The sequence below is a fragment of the Maylandia zebra genome, linkage group LG15 (genome assembly GCF_041146795.1).
Source record: "Maylandia zebra isolate NMK-2024a linkage group LG15, Mzebra_GT3a, whole genome shotgun sequence".
In the NCBI taxonomy this organism is placed as follows: domain Eukaryota; kingdom Metazoa; phylum Chordata; class Actinopteri; order Cichliformes; family Cichlidae; genus Maylandia; species Maylandia zebra.
This window is the reverse complement of record NC_135181.1, coordinates 2,803,380-2,826,896: the sequence shown is the minus strand read 5'-3', so window position 1 is coordinate 2,826,896 and position 23,517 is coordinate 2,803,380. Positions and strand designations below refer to the sequence as shown.

At 42.9% G+C, this 23,517-nt stretch overlaps 1 protein-coding gene across 21 annotated transcripts in view; it reads left to right on the top strand.

Moving 5' to 3' along the window:
- The first annotated feature begins 17,784 nt into the window (after window positions 1–17,784).
- nrxn3b (neurexin 3b) overlaps window positions 17,785–23,517 on the top strand; it is a 328,662-nt gene continuing 322,929 nt past the window's right edge. For 12 of the 21 annotated variants that reach the window (XM_076873666.1, XM_076873678.1, XM_076873671.1 and 9 more), the window contains exons 1-2: window positions 17,786–18,042; window positions 22,283–23,396. In XM_076873666.1, the coding sequence (XP_076729781.1) occupies window positions 22,700–23,396 (697 nt within the window). In that variant the 5' untranslated portion in view covers window positions 17,786–18,042; window positions 22,283–22,699. Of the gene's footprint in view, window positions 18,043–22,282; window positions 23,397–23,517 lie in introns of all 21 variants that reach the window. The other 9 variants (XM_076873680.1, XM_076873687.1, XM_076873683.1 and 6 more) reach the window with 1 other exon arrangement.

The window sequence follows — 23,517 nt, the reverse complement described above, 5'->3', positions numbered from 1 at the left end:
AAAAGTCTTAGATTTTCTTCAAAAAGTACGGCGCGCCCTATAGCGCGTGCGCCCTGTGTGTTGTAATGAGGACGTAGTAGAGAACACCATGAGAACGCTAAAGGGTGAAGTGTGGCCGAGTTGGAGGAAAGACTCGAGCGGTGGATCATCGAGCAAAGAACGAGCGGGAGAAGCGTTTCGACACTTTTGACATCCCGCTGAGTCACACTGTGGAGAAGAAGGGGACCAGCACGGTAGCGATACGCACAACGGGGTATGAAAAGTCTTCTTTCACTGTTGTGCTTGGCTGCCATGCTAATGGACAGAAACTGCCGCCTATGGTGATTTTTAAGCGAAAGACTTTGCCTAAAGAGAAGTTTCCAGCAGGAATCATCATTAAGGCAAATGAAAAGGGCTGGATGGATGAGGAAATGATGAAAGAGTGGCTGAGGGAGGTGTATGTAAGGAGACCAGGTGGTTTTTTCCACGCATCACCATCGCTGTTGATCTGTGACTCTATGCGTGCCCATCTCACAGCCGATGTGAAAAAACTAGTGAAACAAATGAACTGTGAGCTTGCTGTCATTCCGGGAGGCCTGACAAAGGAACTCCAACCGCTGGGCATCGGTGTGAACCGCCCGTTCAAAGTAAGGCTGCGAGCGGCCTGGGAGCGATGGATGACCGATGGAGACCACAATTTCACCAAGAGTGGAAGGCAGCGCCGGGCGAGTTACGCCACAATTTGCCAATGGATTGTAGATGCTTGGGCTAACATGTCTGCTGGCACTGTTGGTCGAGCTTTCGCAAAAGCCGGCATCATTTCCGAGGAGCCGCACGGCACGGAAAGTGACTCTGACAGTGAAGAAAGTGAACCTGGCATGTTTGATGGAGATTTAGCGCAGCTGTTCAATTCAGACACAGAGGATGAGGACTTCGATGGGTTTGATTGATGATAAAAATGTGAGTACCAAACTTTGTTTTGCTCCTGCTTTATTTTTAAATACGCACACTTGTATGCTTGTGTGTTGTTGATGATGATGATTACCGGTAATAAAAATGTGAGTAAGGTACCGAACTCAGGTTTGCTCCCGCTTTATTTTTAAATACGCATACAGTACTTGTATGCGCCCTATGATCCAGTGCGCCTTATGTGTGTGTTAAATACAGTAATGGCACACATAACTGAGACTGCGCCTTTTAGTACAGTGCGTCTTATGGTCGTGAAAATACGGTAACAAAGAACATGGAGAAACAGCGAGAACATACACATGAAGGAAACAAGGGAGGAGGAGGAAACAAGTGGGAACACAGGTGACAGTAATCACAGAGACATGGGAAGGATGAGACTAAAGACCACCAAAGTAAAACAGGAAGTAACAGATGTCAAACTGACAACGTGTGAAACGACAGAGTCCAAAGGTAAACAAACACACAGAGGATGAGACTGAGGGAACAGGAAGGGAACACTAAAGGGCACTAATATACCAAAAGTCATCTATAACTAAACTAGAGACACAAACAATATTAAAGGAAACCAATTGAGGGATCAGAAAATCTTATTAATACGAACTAGGAACATAAACCACTTTTCAAAATCCAAAACAATAATGAATTTGCACAAATCCAAACACAGAAACTCTTGGTCAAAGATGACAAACCATAACACTCCCAGCGCCATTTAGAAAGATCAACATGATATACACATTTAATCTAATAAGAAACACATTACATTTATGGAGGTCAAAGGAGCTTGCAAAGAAAAGCGTCTGGACTTCTTTAAGTTGCTTGAAGACGTTTCACCTCTCATCCGAGAAGCTTCTTCAGTTCTAAGGTCAAATGGTGGAGAGTCCCAGAGGGACAAAAGGACCCCCTGATGATCCTCTAATCGCCTGAGCCAAGGTGTGAAACTGGGTGTGGGTCCCAATCAGCCAGAGTTTCGGGTGTGTTCATTGTGAAACCTGGCCCCACCTTATCATGCAAATTCCTGAGGTCAGACTACGATGACCTGGATGACTGAGAACCTTCACAGACATACATTTATGGAGATTATGAAATGGCATCTATCCAGAACTGACCCCGGTGGCATTTTTTTGGTGACCTTACCTCTTGTTTGTGTGGACTGCTGTCATCTGTCAGAGACCAACATCATTTCTTCAAGACCTACAAGAGATTGTTACCCGACTGAAGTACAACCATCTCTGTCTTCCACACTCATTCAAACCCACAGATGCTCTCTTTCTATATCTCTCTCTCCCTTTCACACACACGCACACATATACTCTCTCGCTCTTCAAAAGCTGTATTTGAAACAGCTCATTCATTCATAATGCAAGGACTTCCATTCATGTTGGACTCACGGCTGTGTAAACTTAACAAAGAAAAAAAAGGCACATCACCTTCCTGCTGAGATGGAGGAACATATTACCGGCTGCCTGGTTCTCAGAGTGCTACCACATTAAGTGTCCAAAATATTCACTGTAATAATGATGTACAATATGTGGGAAATTGTTATTGTTAATCAACTGCAATCATTTACCAAAGAGCTGGAGCAGCTGCTTCGGGTAGGTTCGGTTGATCGTTAATTTAAAGCTGGTTCATTGGAATAAGCAGCTCCCCAGAGATCTGGGGGTTCTGGGTTGGTGGTGGATTTAGATAAAGGCTAAATTTAATTAAAAATAGTAAAAAAAAAAATAAAAAAAAAGAACATATCAAATGCAGAAACTGAGATATGAAAGGTTTCTGTGTTTGTTCGTGTTTTTGTTTTTTGTTTTTTTAAATGCTCATTTTGAATTTGATGCCAGTAACAAGTTTCAAAAAGTTGGGATAAAGGCATGTTTACCTCGGTGTTACATCACCTGTTCTTTAAAAAAAAGAAAGCAAGAAAGAATAAAGAAAGTAGTTTAAATGTGAAATGTTTTCCCATTCTTGCCTGAAATAGAATTTTAAGGCCTCCTTTGTCATCTTTTTCATTTCACAACGCACCAAATATCTCTCACTTTCAGCACTGATATGTTGGCTTTGTACTTTTTTCAATTTCATATCATGCCATCCAGCATTTACTCACATATTACAGAAGTGCCCTAAAATTTTTAGACACAAGGTAGTACGCAGTTTACATATTCCTACATGTCTACGCGTGCTCTTCTTGCTGTGCCGGGTTTCATTTTTCTTTTTCAATGACTCAATCATGCTGTTCTAGGTTAGTGTGTCTTTGAAAAATGTTACTTTAGTACTTTACATGTTAAATTTAGTATTATTTTATCATCTCGCTCCTGCAAAACCCAAACCAAAGCAAACAAAACACATTCAAAGAAAAAAGGTTGATGTGAATGCTGAAAGAAATAAAGCAAATAATAAAAACCAAACTTTTTTAAAACACAAAATACATAAAAGTTATCAGTAATACAAGACTTATGAAAAACAACCTTCACTCACCAATTTATGGAGATACCAAACCAGTAGCTCTGCTTACTTTACGTCACTGTAGTGCTTCATTGTCTGCTGTACTACTGTCACCACACAGATGCAATTGCTTTAGCAGCTTTGTATCCATTACTTTTTTTTTCTTTTTCTTTTTTTTTCTTGCAATTATTATTATTATTATTTTTTTTTTTTTTTTTTTGTGTCCCGTTTGGATCTTTAGCATCAGAATTGTTGTCTTAAGGCCAAGAAAGATGCCAAGCAGATTTATTTTACCAAGTGGATCATCATGGCCTTGCCATATTGGTCCATTTGATTGACCTTTATTATAATTATGAATTTATTTTATTTTCAGTTGCTACAAACGGGACAGACATGACTGGGGGATAGGACAGGGAGAAAGAATGAAAGAAAGAGAGGGAGAGAAAGAAAACCAAAGGGGAGAAGAGACGGTGAGAAGGGGGGGAAGAATGAAAGAAAAACAAACAAAAAAAACAAAACACCTGGGTCACCTGTATGGAGAAAAAAAACAGAAGAGAAAGCAAACAACAAAGAGCAACATAATAAAAAAAACATCACAATAAACTAGCTAGCAGTAGATATCAGTAGATACTAAATAATAAACGATATTGTGCAGCACGCAAGATAGACAGTGTACAATGTGCTTTGAGGCAGCAGCCAAGAAAGCTGTAGTCCGCGTCTGTGAATACCCGTGTGTACACCTGTGTGCATACCTGTGTGGATCAGCATGCTTGCATTCCAAAGGTTTCTCCATGTAACGATCTGCTAGGGAGTGTGGGGGGGCCACAGCCCCGTCCTCCAGGGCATGAAGCAGGTATGGAGGAGATCAAAACTCCAGACATCCAGAGGCCCCCAGAACACAAGAGACCAAGGAAGACCAACAGAGGGGCAGCCGCACCACTGTCCCAGAAAGAGCTGAGGAGAGTCCCAGATGAGGGCTCACTCAGCAGCCGCGGAGCAGAAGCCAGGGGGAGTTGCAGTGACGCGCCCGTGAGCTCCGCCGGCAGCCAGCCGTGCCTGAGTGACCGAGCCCCAGGCCGAGAGGCCGGGGGCACCCCACCTCCGAAGTGGCCCGAGCGAGCCCCAGGCTCCAGGCCCCGATAAGCGGCCGCCAAGGAGTGAGCCGGTGTGTACCCGGACGCCCACCCCCAGACACAAAGAACCACCAACGCACCGACACCTGAGGGAGTCCGCCACTGGCAGGGAAGTGGTGGTGGGGGGAGATAGGCCTCCAAACCTTGGAGGGCCTGAGATGTCCCCAGAGAGGTGGCGTCTGATACCCAACCATTTGTATCCATTACTAAGTAACACAAATCATCTCCTGATGGACATAAAGCACTGCACTGCTTATGCCCATATCATATCTTACTCTCAGAACCTTGAGAGAAAATCTGTGATGTACAAAAGCGTAACTTCACAGTGAAAATCAACTCAAATTTCAAATCTATAAATATGCGACTGGAGGACTGTGAAGGGTAATTGCAATGTTGTCGACAGCCACATCAGCCACTTCTTCTATCTGCAGGTGGCACATGCCATGCGGGGGCCTGTTCTCTCATGCTGGTTCCCATCCCTGCTCATCTTTTGTGCCGGGTTTCTGCTCTACATATTTTAGCTTTCCACTGAGGTGTCCATATGTCAGGCCTTGTTCTGTTTGAACAAGAGAATGAAATAATCGGGCTTCTTTTTTTTCTTTGCAAAATTTGAATTTGCAAATATAGCCATTATTAACAATAATCATTCTTCTTAATTATCATGAAACATTGTTTTTGGAAAGGAATGAGATGTAAATACACAATATGAGACACAAATATGATTTTTTTTAATGACCCTGTTTTTTTTCCCCCCTGAAATTTGGCATGGTTCAGATACAGTATGTAAAAATTGATTTGCCTTTCATTTTTCCATCTTGATATGATCCCTCCAACATACACTTTGGCTCTCTGCCTGTCAGCCTGTCTGTTGGCGTCGGGTCATCTCTCTCCACGCTTTGCCTTGTTTGTATGTTTATTCCACTTTTTGTCACAATTTCTCTGTTCATCTGTCTGTCCATCTGTCTAGCTGAGTAATCAATAGTCTTTTATTACACAAATGGAAGGAGATGGGAGGAAACTACATCAGGAAGTCAATCAGATAGCGTAAGAGGCAGGGAAGGACATTTCAGATTCAAATCAGCTGAAATGAATCACAAGGGCACAGCTGATTCATAGGGCAAGGCTTGATTTAGGGCTTCATGGGCGTGATTCAACAACAAACTGGCTCTGTTTTCTACCAAACATGCTTGTGTGTTTGACATTTACTAATAGTTACAAACTTTTGTGTTTACACATACACATTTGCTGCACATGGGCCCACACTTGTGGACATGTGCTAAGCAACAACCACCCACATTTTACATTCCCTGCTGGACGTGTGTGGATGGGGAATTGTAAAGGTATGTGTATTGCATACTATGCAGAAATGTGCATAGTACAGTATATGCTTAAATACTGTACTTGTATACTAAATTGTTGCCTCGTCTAAAAGTGTTATATCTGGATTGTTCCCTGTCTCGAACGTGACAGCTTACTTGGTCCTCTGAATTTGTTCGTTTAGCCTTTCGTTAGGTTTGCAGTGATAACTCTGTTCATTGATGAATGCATGTATGTGAATGGTTTTCCAGGTGGAGGCCACTGACACATTACCCCCCTCATCTTTTATTTGGCTAGATAGGGTGTCACTGCTGTTAGCTTGCAATGATACCTGCACCCTGCAGAGCTGCGCAGGTAGTCCAACTCCTCCAAGATGGCACATCAATACGTGTAATATGAAGCTTATCTGTAAGATCTGTAATCATTCATCTGCTAGATTTCCTTAGTGCTCGCCTGCTAGTCCATTCTTTACATCTCTACCACTTTCCCATGCTGTCAAAATCAATACTGCCATCATTACACTTCCACGCTGCGTGGTTTAAATTTCAGGGAGAGTGACAGTGCTCTGTCATTCTCCCTTTCATGCTCTCATTCCTACAACCCTACTCCTCCCCATCTCCACCTCACTCTAGTCACTCACAGCTCCATGCAAGCCTCCATCTTCGTCTTCACCACCACCAATGCCTAGACTCCAGGGGCTCCTGTCCTAAATCATATCACTGCTTGGACACTGTTCTGCCATGATGGGTCATCAGTTTTATTGCCAAATAAGTTCATTTCTCTACCATAATAAATCATGTCCAGTTCTTCCAAATGATCACTCCTTTTGAATGCTAGAAGGCTTGCTGTGTCTCCCAGCAGAGTCTCAGGAGCATGGAGGAGATTTCAGGAGACAGGCAGTTACTCTAGGAGAGCTGGACAGGCCCGTAGAAGGTAAAACCTTCACAGGCTTGGCAGTGACACCTTAACTGCGTTAGGTATCGGGAGGAAAACCTTGGACCCTCTTGTAGACCCTACACTGGCAGAAATATGAAGATAGCTCCTGAAGAAATTGACAGATTACCACACTGGCCTAACCTAAATCCAATAAAACTCCATGGGGACATTATCTTTCGATCCATCTGACGCTGCCAGGTCCAAATCTGGGAACCATCTTTCATCCTTAACACATTACCAGTCCATATCACTACAGATACTCCCCCCCCCGCCCCCCAAAATAAGTTGTTTTTTTCCCAAAGAGCTCTGATGTGATGTTCCTTAACTTTTTTGAGCAGTGTATACAGCATGTACATTATACTATTCCTCACCTCCTCCACTCTCTCTCTACTAGATTGTACTGATTGCAGGAGGCAGATGTTCGAGCCTATCGTCTACATTTTTCTTCAGTGTACATTTCCTCTTTAGTTAAAGAAGTCCTCTGTTTTTGCCCCAGATTTCCTCTTTGTGCCAACCAACATTCTGTCAGCTCCTCTAATGTCAAGTGACCGAATCGCACTGAACTGAACTCAGGCGCAGGACCCAGACAGAGACAGCAGGTGGTTTAACAATATTTATTAGACTTAAGCTCTTGAAACGTGGCAAAAACAAAGCAATAGAAAGTGGAGCTTGACTTGGTGTGGCCGGGGAGACGTGGCTAGGGAAGTGCAGAACTAGGGCGAGGGAACAAGGCCTGAGATGCAGAGTGGAGCTGGGCAGGAATCGGTCACACTGAAGGGAGAAGATAGAGTTAGGGAGGTAGTGGAGGTAGCCTTGAAGTGGAAAGTAGTAAGTGTAGCAATCTTACTTGCAGTTAGGGACACAGAGTGTTGGGGGGGGGGGGGGGGGGGGTCCAGGGGTGCTGAATGGCGTGGCAAGGGCTGACCTGAGATCTATTTGATAGTCCCTCGCCTTGTGTGCTTTATGATCAGTTTGGATTCCCCTATCTCTTTGTGTCTAATTTGTCCCTGCTGTGTCTTTTGTATTTTCATGCTCAGCTTTTGGTTTTGAGCATAACAAACAGCTCACTTTTGGTTATGATAATCCTGTCTCCAAGCGTCTGCGTTTGGGTCCTACACATCACGCACAGACCTGTGACAAGTGAGGTGAGGTGAAACATCCAGATTCAGCCTGTCTTTTTGGTGTCACGTTTGGAAAGGCTGATATAAAGCTCCTATACTGTATACAGACAACAGAAGTAATTACAGGGAGAAGCAAACATGTTATAAGTACGATGTCTGTGTAATATATGAAAAGAGACTTACACACTGAAACATATGAAGACATTCTTCTTTTCTGGCTCCTCTCCTTCTCTGCGTCCGCTTCATTTAAATGCTGAGAAGTCAGCAAATCCACAGAGGAAGAAGGATCACAGCACATAAAATACCAAAGGAGGTGAACCCGAGCCCTCGTCGGGGAATTTATCCACGGGAGATGAAAAATGGCCGCTTCCCAGACTACATCGCTTGTTCCCACCTGGAGTCTCTGTGGCTTAGTGAAGCGCTTCATCCCGAACTGCTCCATTTTGAAAGTCACTGCCTGGTTCCATATTCATAACTATTCCTGTATGAATGTTCAATTCCATTACAGCCTATTGACAAATCACCTGCTTAGAACTACCATTCCAGCCCCGTTCTCTATGCAGTGATTGATCTCTCTCCTATCTCCCGGCAGCAGCTTTATTTCAAATCTGAAAGCAAACATTAGCGGGCTCAAACATTACCCTTCTTCCTTATATTCTGTGCCTTTCTCCCTCTCAACATTACATCTTTCTCTCACCATTCTCTCACTATCTCATCCAGAAATCATCAGTCAGCGCAATGAGGGAATAATAGGAGCTCCCCTTGCTAGGTCGAAGTGACTGCTCCATCTTCCATTACAACTCAGAGATGAATGATGGCCTTGAAGATAGAAGGTGGGGAATATGAATTAACTGATCAACGTTAGGAAGAGAGAGGGTGGTGTCGGGATTGCTAGCGGCTACTTTGTTTAAGGCTAGGAGCTGTGGGATTTCTCCCACTACACATGACGCACTATATCTCCAGCTAAGCCCAGCATATTCCAGAGCTTTGATATAAGATGGGGCCTCTTCTTCTTCTAATACATATTTGCTTTATCTTCCAAAGGGGGACAACTTTGATGAAATGTGCCCGTTTCCTTTCTTCTTTCTTTGGCATCATAGCTCTTTTCCAAGGAGCCCCTTAAAGAAAGAATACAAATTGTGTCCCCTCTTGAAAGCATACAGCAGTAGTGTTGCTTGGTAGAAAGAAAGAAATGTCCACATGATTTATGTGCCATATGATTTCCAGTACAATTGCGGGGAGAACAAAAGAAAAAATGACTTGCGCTTCGGCATTGTATTGCATGTTGCTTTGATAAGCAGGCATTCTTTCTGCAAATGAAAGAAATGTGTCATCTTTTTCAAAATTCTCGGAGCTTTCATCACTTTGTTTGTCCCTCCGTGCCTGCTTTTGTTTCACCCATTCTGCCTCTGAAGTAGTTTTCGAGGGGCAGAGGGCTTCATTGTATCTTTTTGTGTCTGTCCTTTTCCCTCCTTTTCTCTTTTTGTCATTCTTCCTTATTCAGAATCTAGAGCCTGGCCTTTGTCTCTGTTCCCACATGAAAATTTTCAGTCTGACTACAACAAGGCAGGGGAGCAACTCTTGATGGATCACATAACCTACCACATTTTCACGGCCTAAAGCACTATCCAAGTACCTGAATACATTACTTTTAAAAAGTTTGGGGTCACTAAATTTCCTTATTTATTTATATGTTTTGCGTGTTTGTTTTCATCTAATTCGACAGAGTTTTTACACTGGATGCCTTTCCTGACATAACCCCCACAGCGGTTTGTATCTCCACCTGGGATCGGACTGGGGTTCTTTTCCTTGTTAGGTAAATGTGTAAACCACTACGATATGGAGTGATGATGCCTGGAATCAATCAAAAATGAATTATTTCTAATGGAGTATGTTGGAGTACACAGGTCTATTTCCAGTGGAACATTGTGTACCTAATGCAGGTTTATCATGTTAAAGGCCTTCCTGATTCATCTGTTGACGAGAGAAGCAACAAAATCAAATAGCTGCGTGTCTGAAACATCAGTCTCAAAGCAGCCCTAAAGTAACTTTCGCATAAAAATATCCATCCATCCACGCATGCTGCTAATCCAGCAGTCTAACTGGCAACACCCAGACTTCCCTCTCCCCAGCTACCTCTTTGAGCTTTTCTGGTGGGACACCAGGCCAGTGTTAAAAGCGCTGCCTCACCTCAACTGGCTTCCTTCAAATTGGAAGAGGGGTGGCTGTGCTATGAAGACCCAGCTCCTCACTGTATCTCTAGGCGAGAGCCCAAACACCCTCTGGAGGAAGCTCGTTTCTACCACTTGCATACTCTCTCATTTTTATGGTCACTACCCACAGCTGGTAGTCATCGTAGTTGCATTTGGAATGCACAATTGATGGCTGCTGAAAGTAAGCCTCTGTGGGCCGTAGCATATATTCCATTAAAAGTCATTAATTATTTATGATACTTTATTTCATTAATCATAAATTGTCACTTACAGCATTTCCAGTTTCATGATTTATTAGATAGACTTTTCTTCTTTTTTGTTGTTGTTGTTTTCCCAAAATAAGAACTTTGTCTTTGACTTTGTCCAGACTTTTGAGCAGTGCTGCAAATATATCATGTGAAATAGAGTAATTTAGTAGGTTTGGTTCATTTTATTGGCTATGTCAAGAAAGCAAGCAAACAAACAGGTGCATGTTTTTAAAAACAAAAAACGGTTACAGCTTAGGAAAGACACGTTTTCCGTTCCACCCTTTATGATAGCTGATAAACTGTCAGCCTTCAAGATAACATAAAACCTGAGCTACAAACTCACGTGTGGTATCGAATGCAAAACCCTTTCACCTTCCCATGAAGACACAAGCAAGCACAAGCGAGGAACATGAGCAGTATCTGTTTCTATGCATGTGTTTAAGACTGCAGATCTACAGTGCATCTGGCTCACATGAATAATTTGTGCGAGCAACTGTATGCCGATGTGTCTGCGGGTAAGCGTTTGTCTGCATGTGTGATCTCCCTTCACGCAACCATCTGGCCAGAGTCTGAAACGCTTAGGTAACACACGGCCAATCGTGCCAGGTGTCAGGGTGTCCTGGTGCCCAGGTGGCAGGGGTGTCTTGCCAAGCCCTTTGCCTGTCTGGATCTGTGATGTCAGCAGCAACAATTAAAGCAATATTTCACTTTTGATGTCAAGCTTTTTATTTTATGTTAGACTCACCTTGACAGAACTTAATGAGTAGTTTACCTTTCGCCAGCAAGCTCTGTACGCTCTTGACTTTCATTTCAAATCAGTTCCCAAACATGTGACTGAATAAATGAATAAAGTTTTCCGTTTCTGTAACAACAGCGGTTCAAGTTGCACGGCACAGAATCATTGCAGGATGTAGCTCTGCGCTGTAGCATTTCAGCCGTCATGATACCCAATACATTTTTCATTCTATCAATGTTCCTGAAATCTGTGGTGGAGGTGGTGAAATATCAGCAGTCCATACAGTAGGTCGACTCCAGTTTGAAAACATGTATTTCCTGTTTGTGTGCGGGCAAAACTGAATCCTTAAGTTGGAAAGTTTAGTTGTGCTAATAAAGGAAAAACAACTGACATATTTATTCCACAGATGCTATGAGTTATAACCTTTGCGATTTGTAAAAAGTTACATTATTTCCATTTGCTTTACTGCAGTAACTTTTCAAACTCTTCTACTGTCTTATACACACAGCTATTTACTCAGTAAAACAGGGCACAGAAAGCTCCGGTGGGCTCCCACCTGAGGTTAATGGGGTTGCACTTGCTTTCACACAATTCACAGCTCACAGTTTTCACAGGAATCATCTGAGCAGCAGAAAGACTACTTGAAATACTGTAATAAGCCTCAACGAAGGACTTTTGAACAAAAACATTTGCTCAGAAAGCTCGAGCTGTGCTTTGTGTTCTTCAAATGGCATATCTCAAAACTCTTCTGATCTAAGAGCCGCAATTTCTCAAGGTGGGGGAAGTGATTGATGCAGCATTACGGCACCAACACCTCTCTGGTGATTGTCTATTCAAGCTCCGAGGAATGTGGTTAAAAAAAACATGCAGGTACCCTGCAGTGCGGTGAGTGTGCTCTCGGTCTCTTTGTCTCTCCCTCGCCCTCCCTTCAGATGTATGTAGGTGTTAGGACTACAGTCCATGTGTCAACATAACAGAGTCTGACAGGTGCTTCTCCTCATTATTCAAATAGATTCTCAACAGTGGGAGAGGGAGTGATAGATGATGTGCCCTCTTGTGTCGTGTTCTATAAGTTCCTGCATATACAGTATACTGATGGGTTTGTATATGTGTAGAGTCGGATGTGTATGCATTGCCCCCCACCCTGCGCATTGATGGTTACATTAGACTGACATTTACAATGAAATATCACCCTCTTATCATCTGTATATCATCACATTTTTCCCCATAAGCAGGACTTATCGATCTAAATATCACATCCATCCTGCTTAGCACCAAAGCTGTGGACTTTGCACGCAACAGTTCCCAAACAACAGGAGATAAATGAGTGTCCATTAAGGAGGTTAGCTAGGACTGTTTGAGGACCCAACCTGGCCGAATTAGATTCTAATAGATGTCCTTGATAGCGTAATCACTTTGACCCGCTAACAGCCTCTTTACTGACCGGATGGTCAGCGTGCAGGTGTTTAGGTAGCGGGGATTTGAGGTAAAATAAGTACAATTAGGATCAATCAGCAGCATCACTGTGTGCGTGTCATTTTTGTATGTGTGTGCGGGAGAGAAACATGTGACCTTCAGTGTGGAGGTGGCAGCATTATTAGGACCCTCGTGGATTATTGATAGCACTGTGGCAGGTGGCTCCCGCTGGCAGGAGGCTTGTTGAAATGTTTTGTTTTGGAGTAGCATTAGTGGAAACAGCACAGACATCCACACAACTTAATCAGATACATCGTATTAGCTTAGCTTAGCTTCTGTCATAGCATAAAGATAGAAATAGGTGAAAGCGCTAATTTGTGCCTGAAAGCACATTTTGTGAGGTATTTGCACATTTGTCATGAAATATTATGACACATTAAATACAAAACATTTAATATTTATATACATATTTATATAATTGCAAGCTTAAGAGGTGCTCTGTTACCTTTATCTACTGCTTCCGCACAAACGATCGACCTTATGGCTGTCAGCCTGGTTTGATTTGTTGGCTGTTTGTCTCGGTATCATTCGCTCAGCAGAAATTAAAAAAAGCTTGGTTTATTATTTTGCATGCTGTTCATGTAAAATATCGCTTCACATCTTATCTAACTTCTTTGTGAGCGTGGGTTCAAAGACTGCTTTAAAAAACACTATGGCTGCAAAGAATAATTGCCCCCCCATAGGTTGTAAGTTGTTGTCAGTGATCTTTCCTGTCTTCTTTGATATGATAGAAGATGATATGATTTGATACTCTTCAAGCTTTTGTAATGACCAGGTTTGCCCTACAAAAGACATCCACGTGTCACTTCTCAGACACATTTAATAATCTGAAACTACTGAGCAGCAGTTACTAGATGAATATAAGGCAATAGGAACAGTAAATAAAGATAATGGATATTTTCAGCGTGCACAGTGCACACACACGCACACGAACAGCGGTGGCACAGTGTCATCTTTGTGTGGCTTAAATATAAGCCTTGTGCAAACTAAAGGCTAATAAGTCCATAGCTCATCTGCTGTATCGGTGGTAAGTGGAGGCTTAGCACTTCGGACTGCAGTTAGTATCATGCAGGGAAAAGTCAGCTAAGGATCAAACTCCGCTCCGAGTCTCCCGCTTATAGGGGCAGCTAGCCGAGCCAGGAGGCCACTGATCTGGCAAGAAAGCTGGACAGTAAAAGCCCTGGAAGCAAAGATACTACATTTTCTCTAGAAGTGAGTGTGCTTGTGTGCGTGTCAGGAGAAACAACCGTTCTCTGAAAAGCGCACAGAATAAACCAGGGTAAAAACTAAGACAGAGATGTGGGATTAGTCAGGGAAAGAAAGAAATCTGAGAAGATGCTCTCTTTTCTCTGTGTGATGACTAAGCATGCTTCCAAAACATCTCCATGCAGGAGGGGAATTCTTCATCCATGATTAATGTGTTTTTGCATCATGGCATATATAATACATTGTGAATATTACAACAGTTGTTGTGGCAGCTGGAAATTCATTTCAAGATTTCAGAACAAGTGGCTGGGGTGTTATTAAAGTATGCCAGAAGCTTTTGCGCTGAATTCGGTTTGAAGACAGTATCCAATGGTTAGAATTCATTTATTATGCTTTTTTAGTACAGGGGACAGCAAGATAGAGAACCCTGCCTGGGAAACCCGTCACACTCGGGGCACTTCCATCTTTGATTCTAGGAAATATATTTGTAGAATGAACACTTCTGTTTGTCATTCTGTTTGCATGTATCTTTGGCAGTTTAGCAGCTCATGAATGTTTGTTTGCATGTTCCATAATCCATCTTCCTTTAATTCCCAAGGGATGTAGCTCTGTCCGCTGCCTGTTTGCTCTTTGATTCAGCTCTACTGTAGCCAAGAGAGAATCGGTAATCTCTCATCACCCCAAAGACCTAATTAATGTGTCAATACATTCTCTTTAATATGAAACCCCTGGACGAGCCCCTGCAGGTGACAGTTTGGCAGCATATAACAGAATAATATGTGACACAAATCAAAAAAGACCACAGGAAAAAGCAACGTTTCATAGGTGAGTTTAACAAGGGGAAAATGTGTAGAGCTGTCTGCTGGATGGGCTATATTAAAATCGCTTTAATCATATTTTATAATATCCATCTTGGTGGTAATGGTTAGCTGAAGCTCGATGGGGTCTTTATTTTATCGAGCAAATAGGTGAGATGCACTCATCCCGGAACCATTCGATTCAATCATTCCTTCATTCTTTTCTCACTTTATCCAGGTCAGGGTCTCAGTGGCAACTGGGCAGCAAGAGTGGCCCAGATGTTGTTTTAGCCTTGCAGCCCTATTCAAAGTAACAAATGGCCTCAATTTTACAGCAGCAGCAGGAGATTGTTTCATTTACTATTAGACTTCAGTGCCTCATTTAACGCTGTTCGTCCTGCAGTCGTAATTCACCTTCTCTACCAGTGGGTTAATGTCTGTGGCTTTCTGCTGCTTTGACTAACACCTCGCCTTTGTTACAGAACGTATCCCTTTGCTACAACTAGTGCTGCGTGTTCAGACATCAGAGTCCCTTATGTTAATGCCATCATGCAAAATACAGCACTCTTTTAGGTTACTCAGACCATAACATTTGATCTAAATATGCATATAAATGTGCCAAAGGTATTGTCAGCTTACTCAATGTCAGGGAAATGGTTTTAATAATATGGCTGATCACTATAGATGTCTTTAATCCTGTAAAACAACATTAGCTAAAATGCTGAAAACATATTGGGGCATATAGGTCCATTATGAGTTACTTTGCATAGAGCAAGTTTCATATATCTCAGATCGTGTCACAGTTCTCACATACACAATTGTAAATACATGTTTTTTTTCTCTACCACCTCTACAAATCCATAAATCTCACTTGTGTCTCCAAGTTCTTTTATTCTTCACAGAACAAGAGAAGGTCACCGATGCTTTTCTGCTCATCTCCCTCCAGTCCTGCCATGTGTCAAAAGCCACTTTCATGCTTTGAGCTATTCCTCAGTGCAACAGCTAAGATTTGAGCTGGTGCCAAAGACGGACAGACCACATATCTCTGGATTTAGCTTCCTTCCACTGGCTGCAAGTTCTTATCATGTTTAAATTTGGTCTGATGCCCAGATATGTATAAAATGACCTGATAGTTCAGTGTAAGGGATTAGGTGAAGACTCTCAGGTAGCTGATCCTGAGTCTAGACCTGCACTTGAGATCCCTGAGCCCTTCAGCAACACGCACCCTGAGGAATTTTCAGTATGTACGTTTTACTTTGATGCAACTGTTTTTTATCCCCTTTGGGTTTTTTTCACCCAGTCCAGTGTCTTGCTGTATTTAATGTTTCTTAATTACTATTGTTATTATTATTCAAGTAATTCATTTATCCTGTGACAAATATAACATTTCTATTCCCTTACAGGATGGCAACACCCTCGTTGCCATATCTGCCCTGCCAAACACGCATGGGAGATTTTTCAGCAAATGTGCTAGAAATATGGAATGGTGCTGAGTCAGTGCTTGGTCAGGAGGTAGAGCAGGTCATCTACTAATCTGAAATAGGATGGTTCAATCCCTGGCTTCTCCAGTCCGCTTGCCAAAATGTTGTTCTTAGACAAGAGTGAATTCCAAATTCACTGGATTGTAAATGTTAGATAAAAAGTATAGAAATAAGTGTTGTATGAATGCGTGCATCAGTGGGTGAATGACGCTTGTAGTATAGAGCGCTTTGAGTGCTCAAGCAAGGTAGAAAGGCACTATATAAGAATCAATCCATGTACCACATCATAATAAAAAAACTCCCAAAACTCCAGTGTTCATAACTCCATTTGAGTTGCAGAGATTTGGAGAAGCAGCACCAAGCACGGTGGCCAAACAGCCTACTACAGCAGCAGCTACTGTATACCTGTGGAAGAAATGCTACAGAATATGATGGCTGGTGGTGTACAGGTTGAGTCAGGTTGCACTACTCTTGCAAAACATTAATTATCAAATGAAGAATGCACAAAGTGAAACATTGTGGATCATTACCTGTATTGGCAACACCTGGGTCCCAGGGCCTCATGGGAGAGCCCCTTATCACATTTTCCAAAAACAGTGCCAAAATATGTCAAACCAATAAAGCTACACAGAGCCTCTTTCAGCTGCTCCTTGTTTAACAAGGGGTCACCACAGCCGGCAGCTACACATGTTTTATTTAGCAGATTTTTCCACAGGTTGCCCTTCCTGAAGCAACCCCAAAGGGATTCGTGTCTCCTCCTGGAACCAACCAGGGATCTTTGGCTTGTTAGGTGAAAGTGTAAACCACTCCACCGTGGAGCCACAAACCAGTACAGCTGTTTGAGCATGTTAAATCCACACTACTACTAGCTGCATAATATCTTGCTATTATGACTACTTAGTAGCAAGTGTAATTAGTAGTATCAATAGTGTGTAGAAAAGAGACTAGATTACAATAAAAGGAGCCAGTGACAGGCCCAACGGTCATCTCTCTAGTTTTCCTCTCTTGTCTGAAAGGCTTTCTCTCTTTTCGCTCTCATTTACGCCTGACAAGCCTTCAGGACCTTGGACAGCACCCTGGCATCAGAGCTGCTGAGGCAACACGCAAAAAAACGAAAGATTTCCCCTCTGCCCAGGGTGCGGCTCGTCGGGATTTTGCACGTCGCCCGTAGCTGTCTCAAGACCAGGGGGTGCTGTCCAAGGTGCTGAATTTAAGCTCTAAACCCCTATGGTGAAAATTAAAACCAAAACGTCACATTTTCACTCTGTGCTCTCTTTTCGCCTGGGTTTGAAAAACTGCACTGAAAGAAACCAAACCTTCTGCCCGGAACAGCCCCCAGGAACATTTAGAATTGTGTGTATTAAACAAACACACACACACACACACACACACACACACACACACACACACACACATATATATATATATATATATATATATATATATATATATATATATATATATATATATATATATATATATATATATATATATATATATATTAGGTGGGCATGCCATGCACTACTTTTGCAGTACGTAATTTGCTTCTCGTAATGTCTCCTAAGCGCGCAAGCAGCCTGAATTACATAAAAGCCTAGCTTAAAAATAAGGAATAAATAATTTTCCTTATTGGTAATTTGTCCCGAGGGGCTGTTGTCTCTGCAAATGGAGTAACCCCCCCACCCACTGTGCTGATTACTCTGAAGAAGGCGGGTCAGATCGTCAGTGTGGGAGAAATCCAGGGGCCCATCAACAGTAGCGCTGAGTGAAGCAGAGCTGAGAGATGCGCGTTCACTGAGCCGGAGGAAGGAGCACGGCTGCCTTTTCCTCCACCGCGCCTCACTTATAATAACCGCCTCATCACCACCATCAGCATCCCACTCTCATCAAGAAAGGCTCGGGTTTGTGGATGGGATTTTGGTCTGGATTACTATAATTTGCAATATTTACGCGCGGGGCTTTTGTCCGTCCGGAGTCTCTGCGTGGGAAAAAAAAAGGTAGGAGCAGATTAAAACTGGTTTAGTCCTGTTTTATTTTAATTTTATTTATTTTTTTATTCTTTCCCTCCCCACCACCATCTTAATACGTTATTTGTTTCTGTGAGGATGCTTAAGTTGCGGGATTCTGAAGTTTTTCTGAAAATATTCTGCGAATTTGATGTGACTTTGAGCTGAGATGAGGAATTAGGCGCAGTGGGATGGCTTGGATCGTTAGAATTTTGAAAAGCCTTCACCCGCAGTTTAACACTCTGAAAATATTCTGCGAATTTGATGTGACTTTGAGCTGAGATGAGGAATTAGGCGCAGTGGGATGGCTTGGATCGTTAGAATTTTGAAAAGCCTTCACCCGCAGTTTAACACTAAACAGTGGGTAGGTCTGTGACTTGAGGGAGATAACGTGGACTTATTAGAGTTGATTTTTTTTTTTTTTGTTGTTGTTGTTGTTCCTTTTTAAAGCAAACAAATTCGTAGGGAATGAGCGAAGCGCGTAGAGATGGAAAGTTTTAGCTCACCGAATCGCGTCTCTCGGTCGGAGAGAACAGCGAAGGAGGAAACTACCCCGAACTATTCCCGTTTTCTCGACAACTTCACCCACGAGTCCTGTTCAAATTTCGCTTCGTAATTTCCAAAAGCAAAGGTTCGTAAGCCCTCGAGCCACAGTCAGACTGCCACCGTGCGAGAGGCAGAGGGAAAGCTTGAGCGCTGCTGGGGGGGGGGGGGGGACATGTAGCCCGCTGTTTTATTCATCCGTGCGGGCTTGCGGGTTGGATTTCTGGCAGGTTTTAAATGTTTCCTATCATCTGAAGGTTTAAAATATTCCATTATGGGATGAAATTACTCATGTGATCGATAGCATCATTTTCTGTTGCACTTACATTGTGAAAGCTCGGCCGTGCGGAATTGAAATGTCCACCGGGGCTTTCAGCAGAGACTACAGCATCCCTCTAATTTAATATTTCTGCCAGAACTTGTGTCTCTGAGCTGACTGCAGAGTTACCGCTGATCCCGTCTCTGTACCTTATTTGCTCTAAATTATGGCTGGTGTTTTATAAAAGTCTGTTTACTGAAGCCCACGTTGGATTTCGTGATGCATTTAGGGGCCATTTGCTCATCTAAAATCTAAATACTGGGCTATTTTTTTCTTAACTGCAACATCTGGAGCCCTGCACAGATGTTCAGCGCGAGCGGAAAGAATCGTAATGTGTCCGTTCCTGCTGGTGCCAGATTGAAGTTTATGCTCTCAAGTTTTGCACTGAAGCTTTAAATGACTTCACTTTATTCCCGGTTCACCCTAAAATTCCCCTTTTGCTCCGTGCGCCCCACTTCCTCTTACCAGCAGTGGACTTGGCAGGTCCGGACACGCTTCTAATGCAGCATACCCTCGTCTGCTGTGACTGCTGTCGGATTAAATCGCTCCTCCGGGCTGCAGCATGTGATGGACAGGGAGCACAGCAGGGGGCTGAGGGGGTCTCCAGTGCGTGATAGGGGCTCGGCTACATTACAAAACATGCCTATAAATCTGCTGCACCGAAGCCGGACCTGTCAATGCATCATTTATGGGCAGTCAGTGAAGGTATCCCATACAGGTCATCTCATATCCTGCACTATTTAATAATTCAATGTGTATATACCGGAAAATATGTGCTTATTCTAGCAGAGCAAGGTAGCTATTTAGAAATTATGCCACTTCCTATTTGTTTAACAGGAGGCAGAAAAAAACAGGTTTGGGTTTATGCTAGTTAAACAGAGTACTTAATTAAGAAGCCCAAAACAGCTTGTTAATTTTTCCTTTTTCGCCCTGTGGAGTGAGGACTGCTGGGTGCTCTCAGGCATGCTGTTAGCTGAAGGGCATCTTTCATAACAAGCCTGCGAGGAAAAGTGTCAGTAACATATTCTGGGTAAAACTCAACTTGGCACTATGTTAGCTTCATTTAGCTTAGCTTTGAGGTGGAAAGATTTGGATTTTAAGCAGGGCTTATAGTCAGTCGAATGTTAAGTAGTTAATGTCATGGTGGGCAAATGTTGTTTTTAAAGTCAGAATCAATTAAAGGTGGAAAAAACCCCTATTGTAAACAGCTGTGTTTAACACAATGATATCTCCATAACTGCTTGAAAGAGAATATGTTACCATTGTTAGCATTCAGTGTTAAAACCATGGTTTGCAGGCTATAGGGACACCCGATATCGCAGTTAAGCAACACACACACACACACACACACACACACACACACACACACACACACACACACACACACACACACACACACACACACACACAAACAATAACTCATGTTAATTGAATAGAGTCCAGGGCCATTTTTTTTATACCAGGCAGGCATCTCAGATTTCATGGGCATATTGAGCCTTGCTTAGTCAAGGGACACAGCACATAACACTCTTTTATAGTTGGTGGCTTGGGTTGATGCAGTAGCGTTCAGGGTGATTTCACCACACAGAACCTTTTAACCTCTCTTCGGACGCTGTCTCACAAAGGCACTTTTAAGACAAAGACAGTCGTCCAGCCAGGCAACCCAGCGTTGTCAGAGAGACACAGTCAGGTACACTCCTGCACAGGGACACACATGCATGTGTACACGGTGCATTAGCATAGGTATCAGTTTCTACAATTCAATAGCTTGCCTGCTGCAGCAAGATTAACTATTCAGGGCAGGTGGTTAAAGGGCCTATTGTGTTGCATGGGTCTGTGCTACTGTCATGATTGGACAATGCGTTTGTCTGGTGGGAAGCCCAATAGCAAAACAATTGCAAGGGCAAAGGGCTGGAAGAGTACACACACGTATAAGGTTTCACCATGTGAATCATTCCTGGCTCTGCAGAGCAAAATCAAACAGAACTAGATGAGTACAGGTGTAGCGTACAAAGGCCAGTGAGCTAGTTAATATTCAGTACCGCTGTCATCTGGGTTTGGGTGATGTGAACAAGTTAAAAACGTATTCACTGAAGGAAATTTAGAAAAAGAATGCTAGTGGTGGGATTTGGAAATGAAGTAGCACCATCGTAACATCTTTCTGAATAGCTGTTTATGATTGCAATCCCCCAAAGATACGCAAATGAGAAAAGGAGAGTGGCGGCAGATAATTAGTCATATTTATCAGGATCCCAGCAGGCCCTTACAGACAGCAGGCTAACGTCTGAGGCTAAACACATGCTCCGGCTCACCTCCATGGATTTCCTCTCATCGTGGAATCAACAAGGCAACCCAGCCCAGTAGATGGACTTTATTTATTTGTGTATTTTTCACAAAGCCGCTTTGTTGTCCTTCGACTATTTGGGAATTCATCTCTCAAACGAAGGCTTTACAACTATAAATGATTATTTGAGTGGACCTTCAAATAAAATGAGTAATTGGCAGAAATAGAAAAGTGCATAAAATGGTTGTAAACCTTTAATGGGTGTTCAGTAGATATTTAGTGCTATTTAATGGCCACCTAGAGAGTCAAATCCACATTGAATGGTGCTCTCAGTATCCCTTCTAATTCATCTAAACTCATAGGCACAATTTGCCTAATTGCTGTTTTCCCTATTCCACCTCCTCTGAGTGCTGTTTTACATCTGAACCAGCTTTATAACTCTAGTTTAAGTTGACATATTTTAGCAACAGTAAAGAAAATCCCTACAGTTAAGCCAAAAGCTCACAGACAGTGTTAGTTTGACAAATGATGTTTCCAAAATTCTACATTGTGTTGGCTAACTAGATATAGAACATTACAGGGTTTGTCAAATGTTTACAGGCAGGGGATCTCTTACAGAGGGGGTCATTTTCCAAGGACACCCCACCCCTCGTTGTCCTAGCAGTGATTTAGCTGGTCAGGGATTAGGGGTGTGGATCATTTGAAATATTTCCTACATAGCTAACTGGCTAATAAACCAAAGTACACTACAACAGGAATGGTTGATTGTAGCTGAAGAGGAGTGAGTTGTTTTATGACAGATTGTCATGATGTGTCACAATCATATTAATTTCTATGGGCCCTAATAGGATGATGGAGTGGACACAACATGCTTGGCATGAATGGGTCTCATTTGTACAGACTTAATTGATACAACATTTTATAACCTTTAATAAGAATCTCTGGACTCCTCTTTGTTATGTTTCATTGGGTCACATATTTTATTTGTGTCACACATCCCCTTGCAGGTGGTTGCTTTGTTTTGCTAGAAAATAGAGATTCATCTTAAAGAAATGCATTCAGTGCTGTCTGTTCTTTCCCTGCAGTTTAAACCATGGGGCGTGGAACCGGACCAACGATGACCGTTCTGTGCTTCAACCCAGGAAACCGCCTTAAAGAAAAATCACAAGACACAGCTCTGAATCACTGACAAAACACGCTACGGCTCACCTTTACCATAGCAATTTTACGCGTTTATGTGGAAACTGGATTTTTTTTCCTTTCCTTTTTTGCACAATTCTCCATAGATTTGGCAGTTGAGATAAGATCCTTTATCAACGTTAGATCTGCCTCTCAGATAAAAAAAAAAGGATATTGCGCTGTCTGCCTGACTAAGATTATCTATGTGGAATATAACATTCAGCAGAAAAAGCCCGGAACTAAACCATTATCAGATGTTCATATCACTTTGAGGATCTGTCCCCAGTTCTCACCCTCTTCTGAGCTCCCTGTTATTCTCTACCATGAATCCAAACAGCCTACCTGGATTTTTCCTTATGCTGCTAAGTACCATGCTGGGCCTAAGCATAGGCCTGGAGTTTACTGGCTCTGAAGGTCAGTGGGCTCGCTACCTGCGCTGGGATGCCAGCACCAGAAGCGACATGACGTTTCAGTTCAAGACTTCAGAACCAGAGGGCCTGATGCTCTACTTTGATGATGGCGGATATTGTGACTTTCTGCTTCTCGCTGTATCTGAGGGTAAGCTGCAGCTTCGCGTCAGTATCGACTGTGCCGAGACCACCATCACCTCAGATAAGATGGTTAACGACAGCCGCTGGCACTTTGCAGCCATCAACAGGCACAATTTGCGGACTGGCTTGGCCTTGGATGGCCAAACCAAGACGGAAGAGGTGCGGCCTCAGCGGCAGTTCATGAATATTGTCAGTGACCTCTTTCTTGGAGGCCTCCCAGGGGACATCCGCACGTCTGCCATCACCCTGCCCTCCGTCCGCGAGCTAGCGCCATTCAAAGGAATTATCACAGACCTCAGTTATGGGAGTAAGCTGCCCACGCTTATCAATAGTCAGAAAGTCCGCTTGGAGATGATGGGCCTATGCACAGAGAACCCCTGTGAGAATGGTGGGATCTGCTCACTGGCAGACGGAGAACCCTACTGTGACTGCTCCAGAACTGGATATGTAGGTCGATACTGCACTGAAGGTAAGAGGGTTGGCTCCAGAACCTTTCTGTGTCAAGCACGATTGCTGGTTAAAATTTTGAAATAAAAATTCAATGGGATTCCTTACAAATGCAGACTTCAACTAGCATCACATCTGCTGTC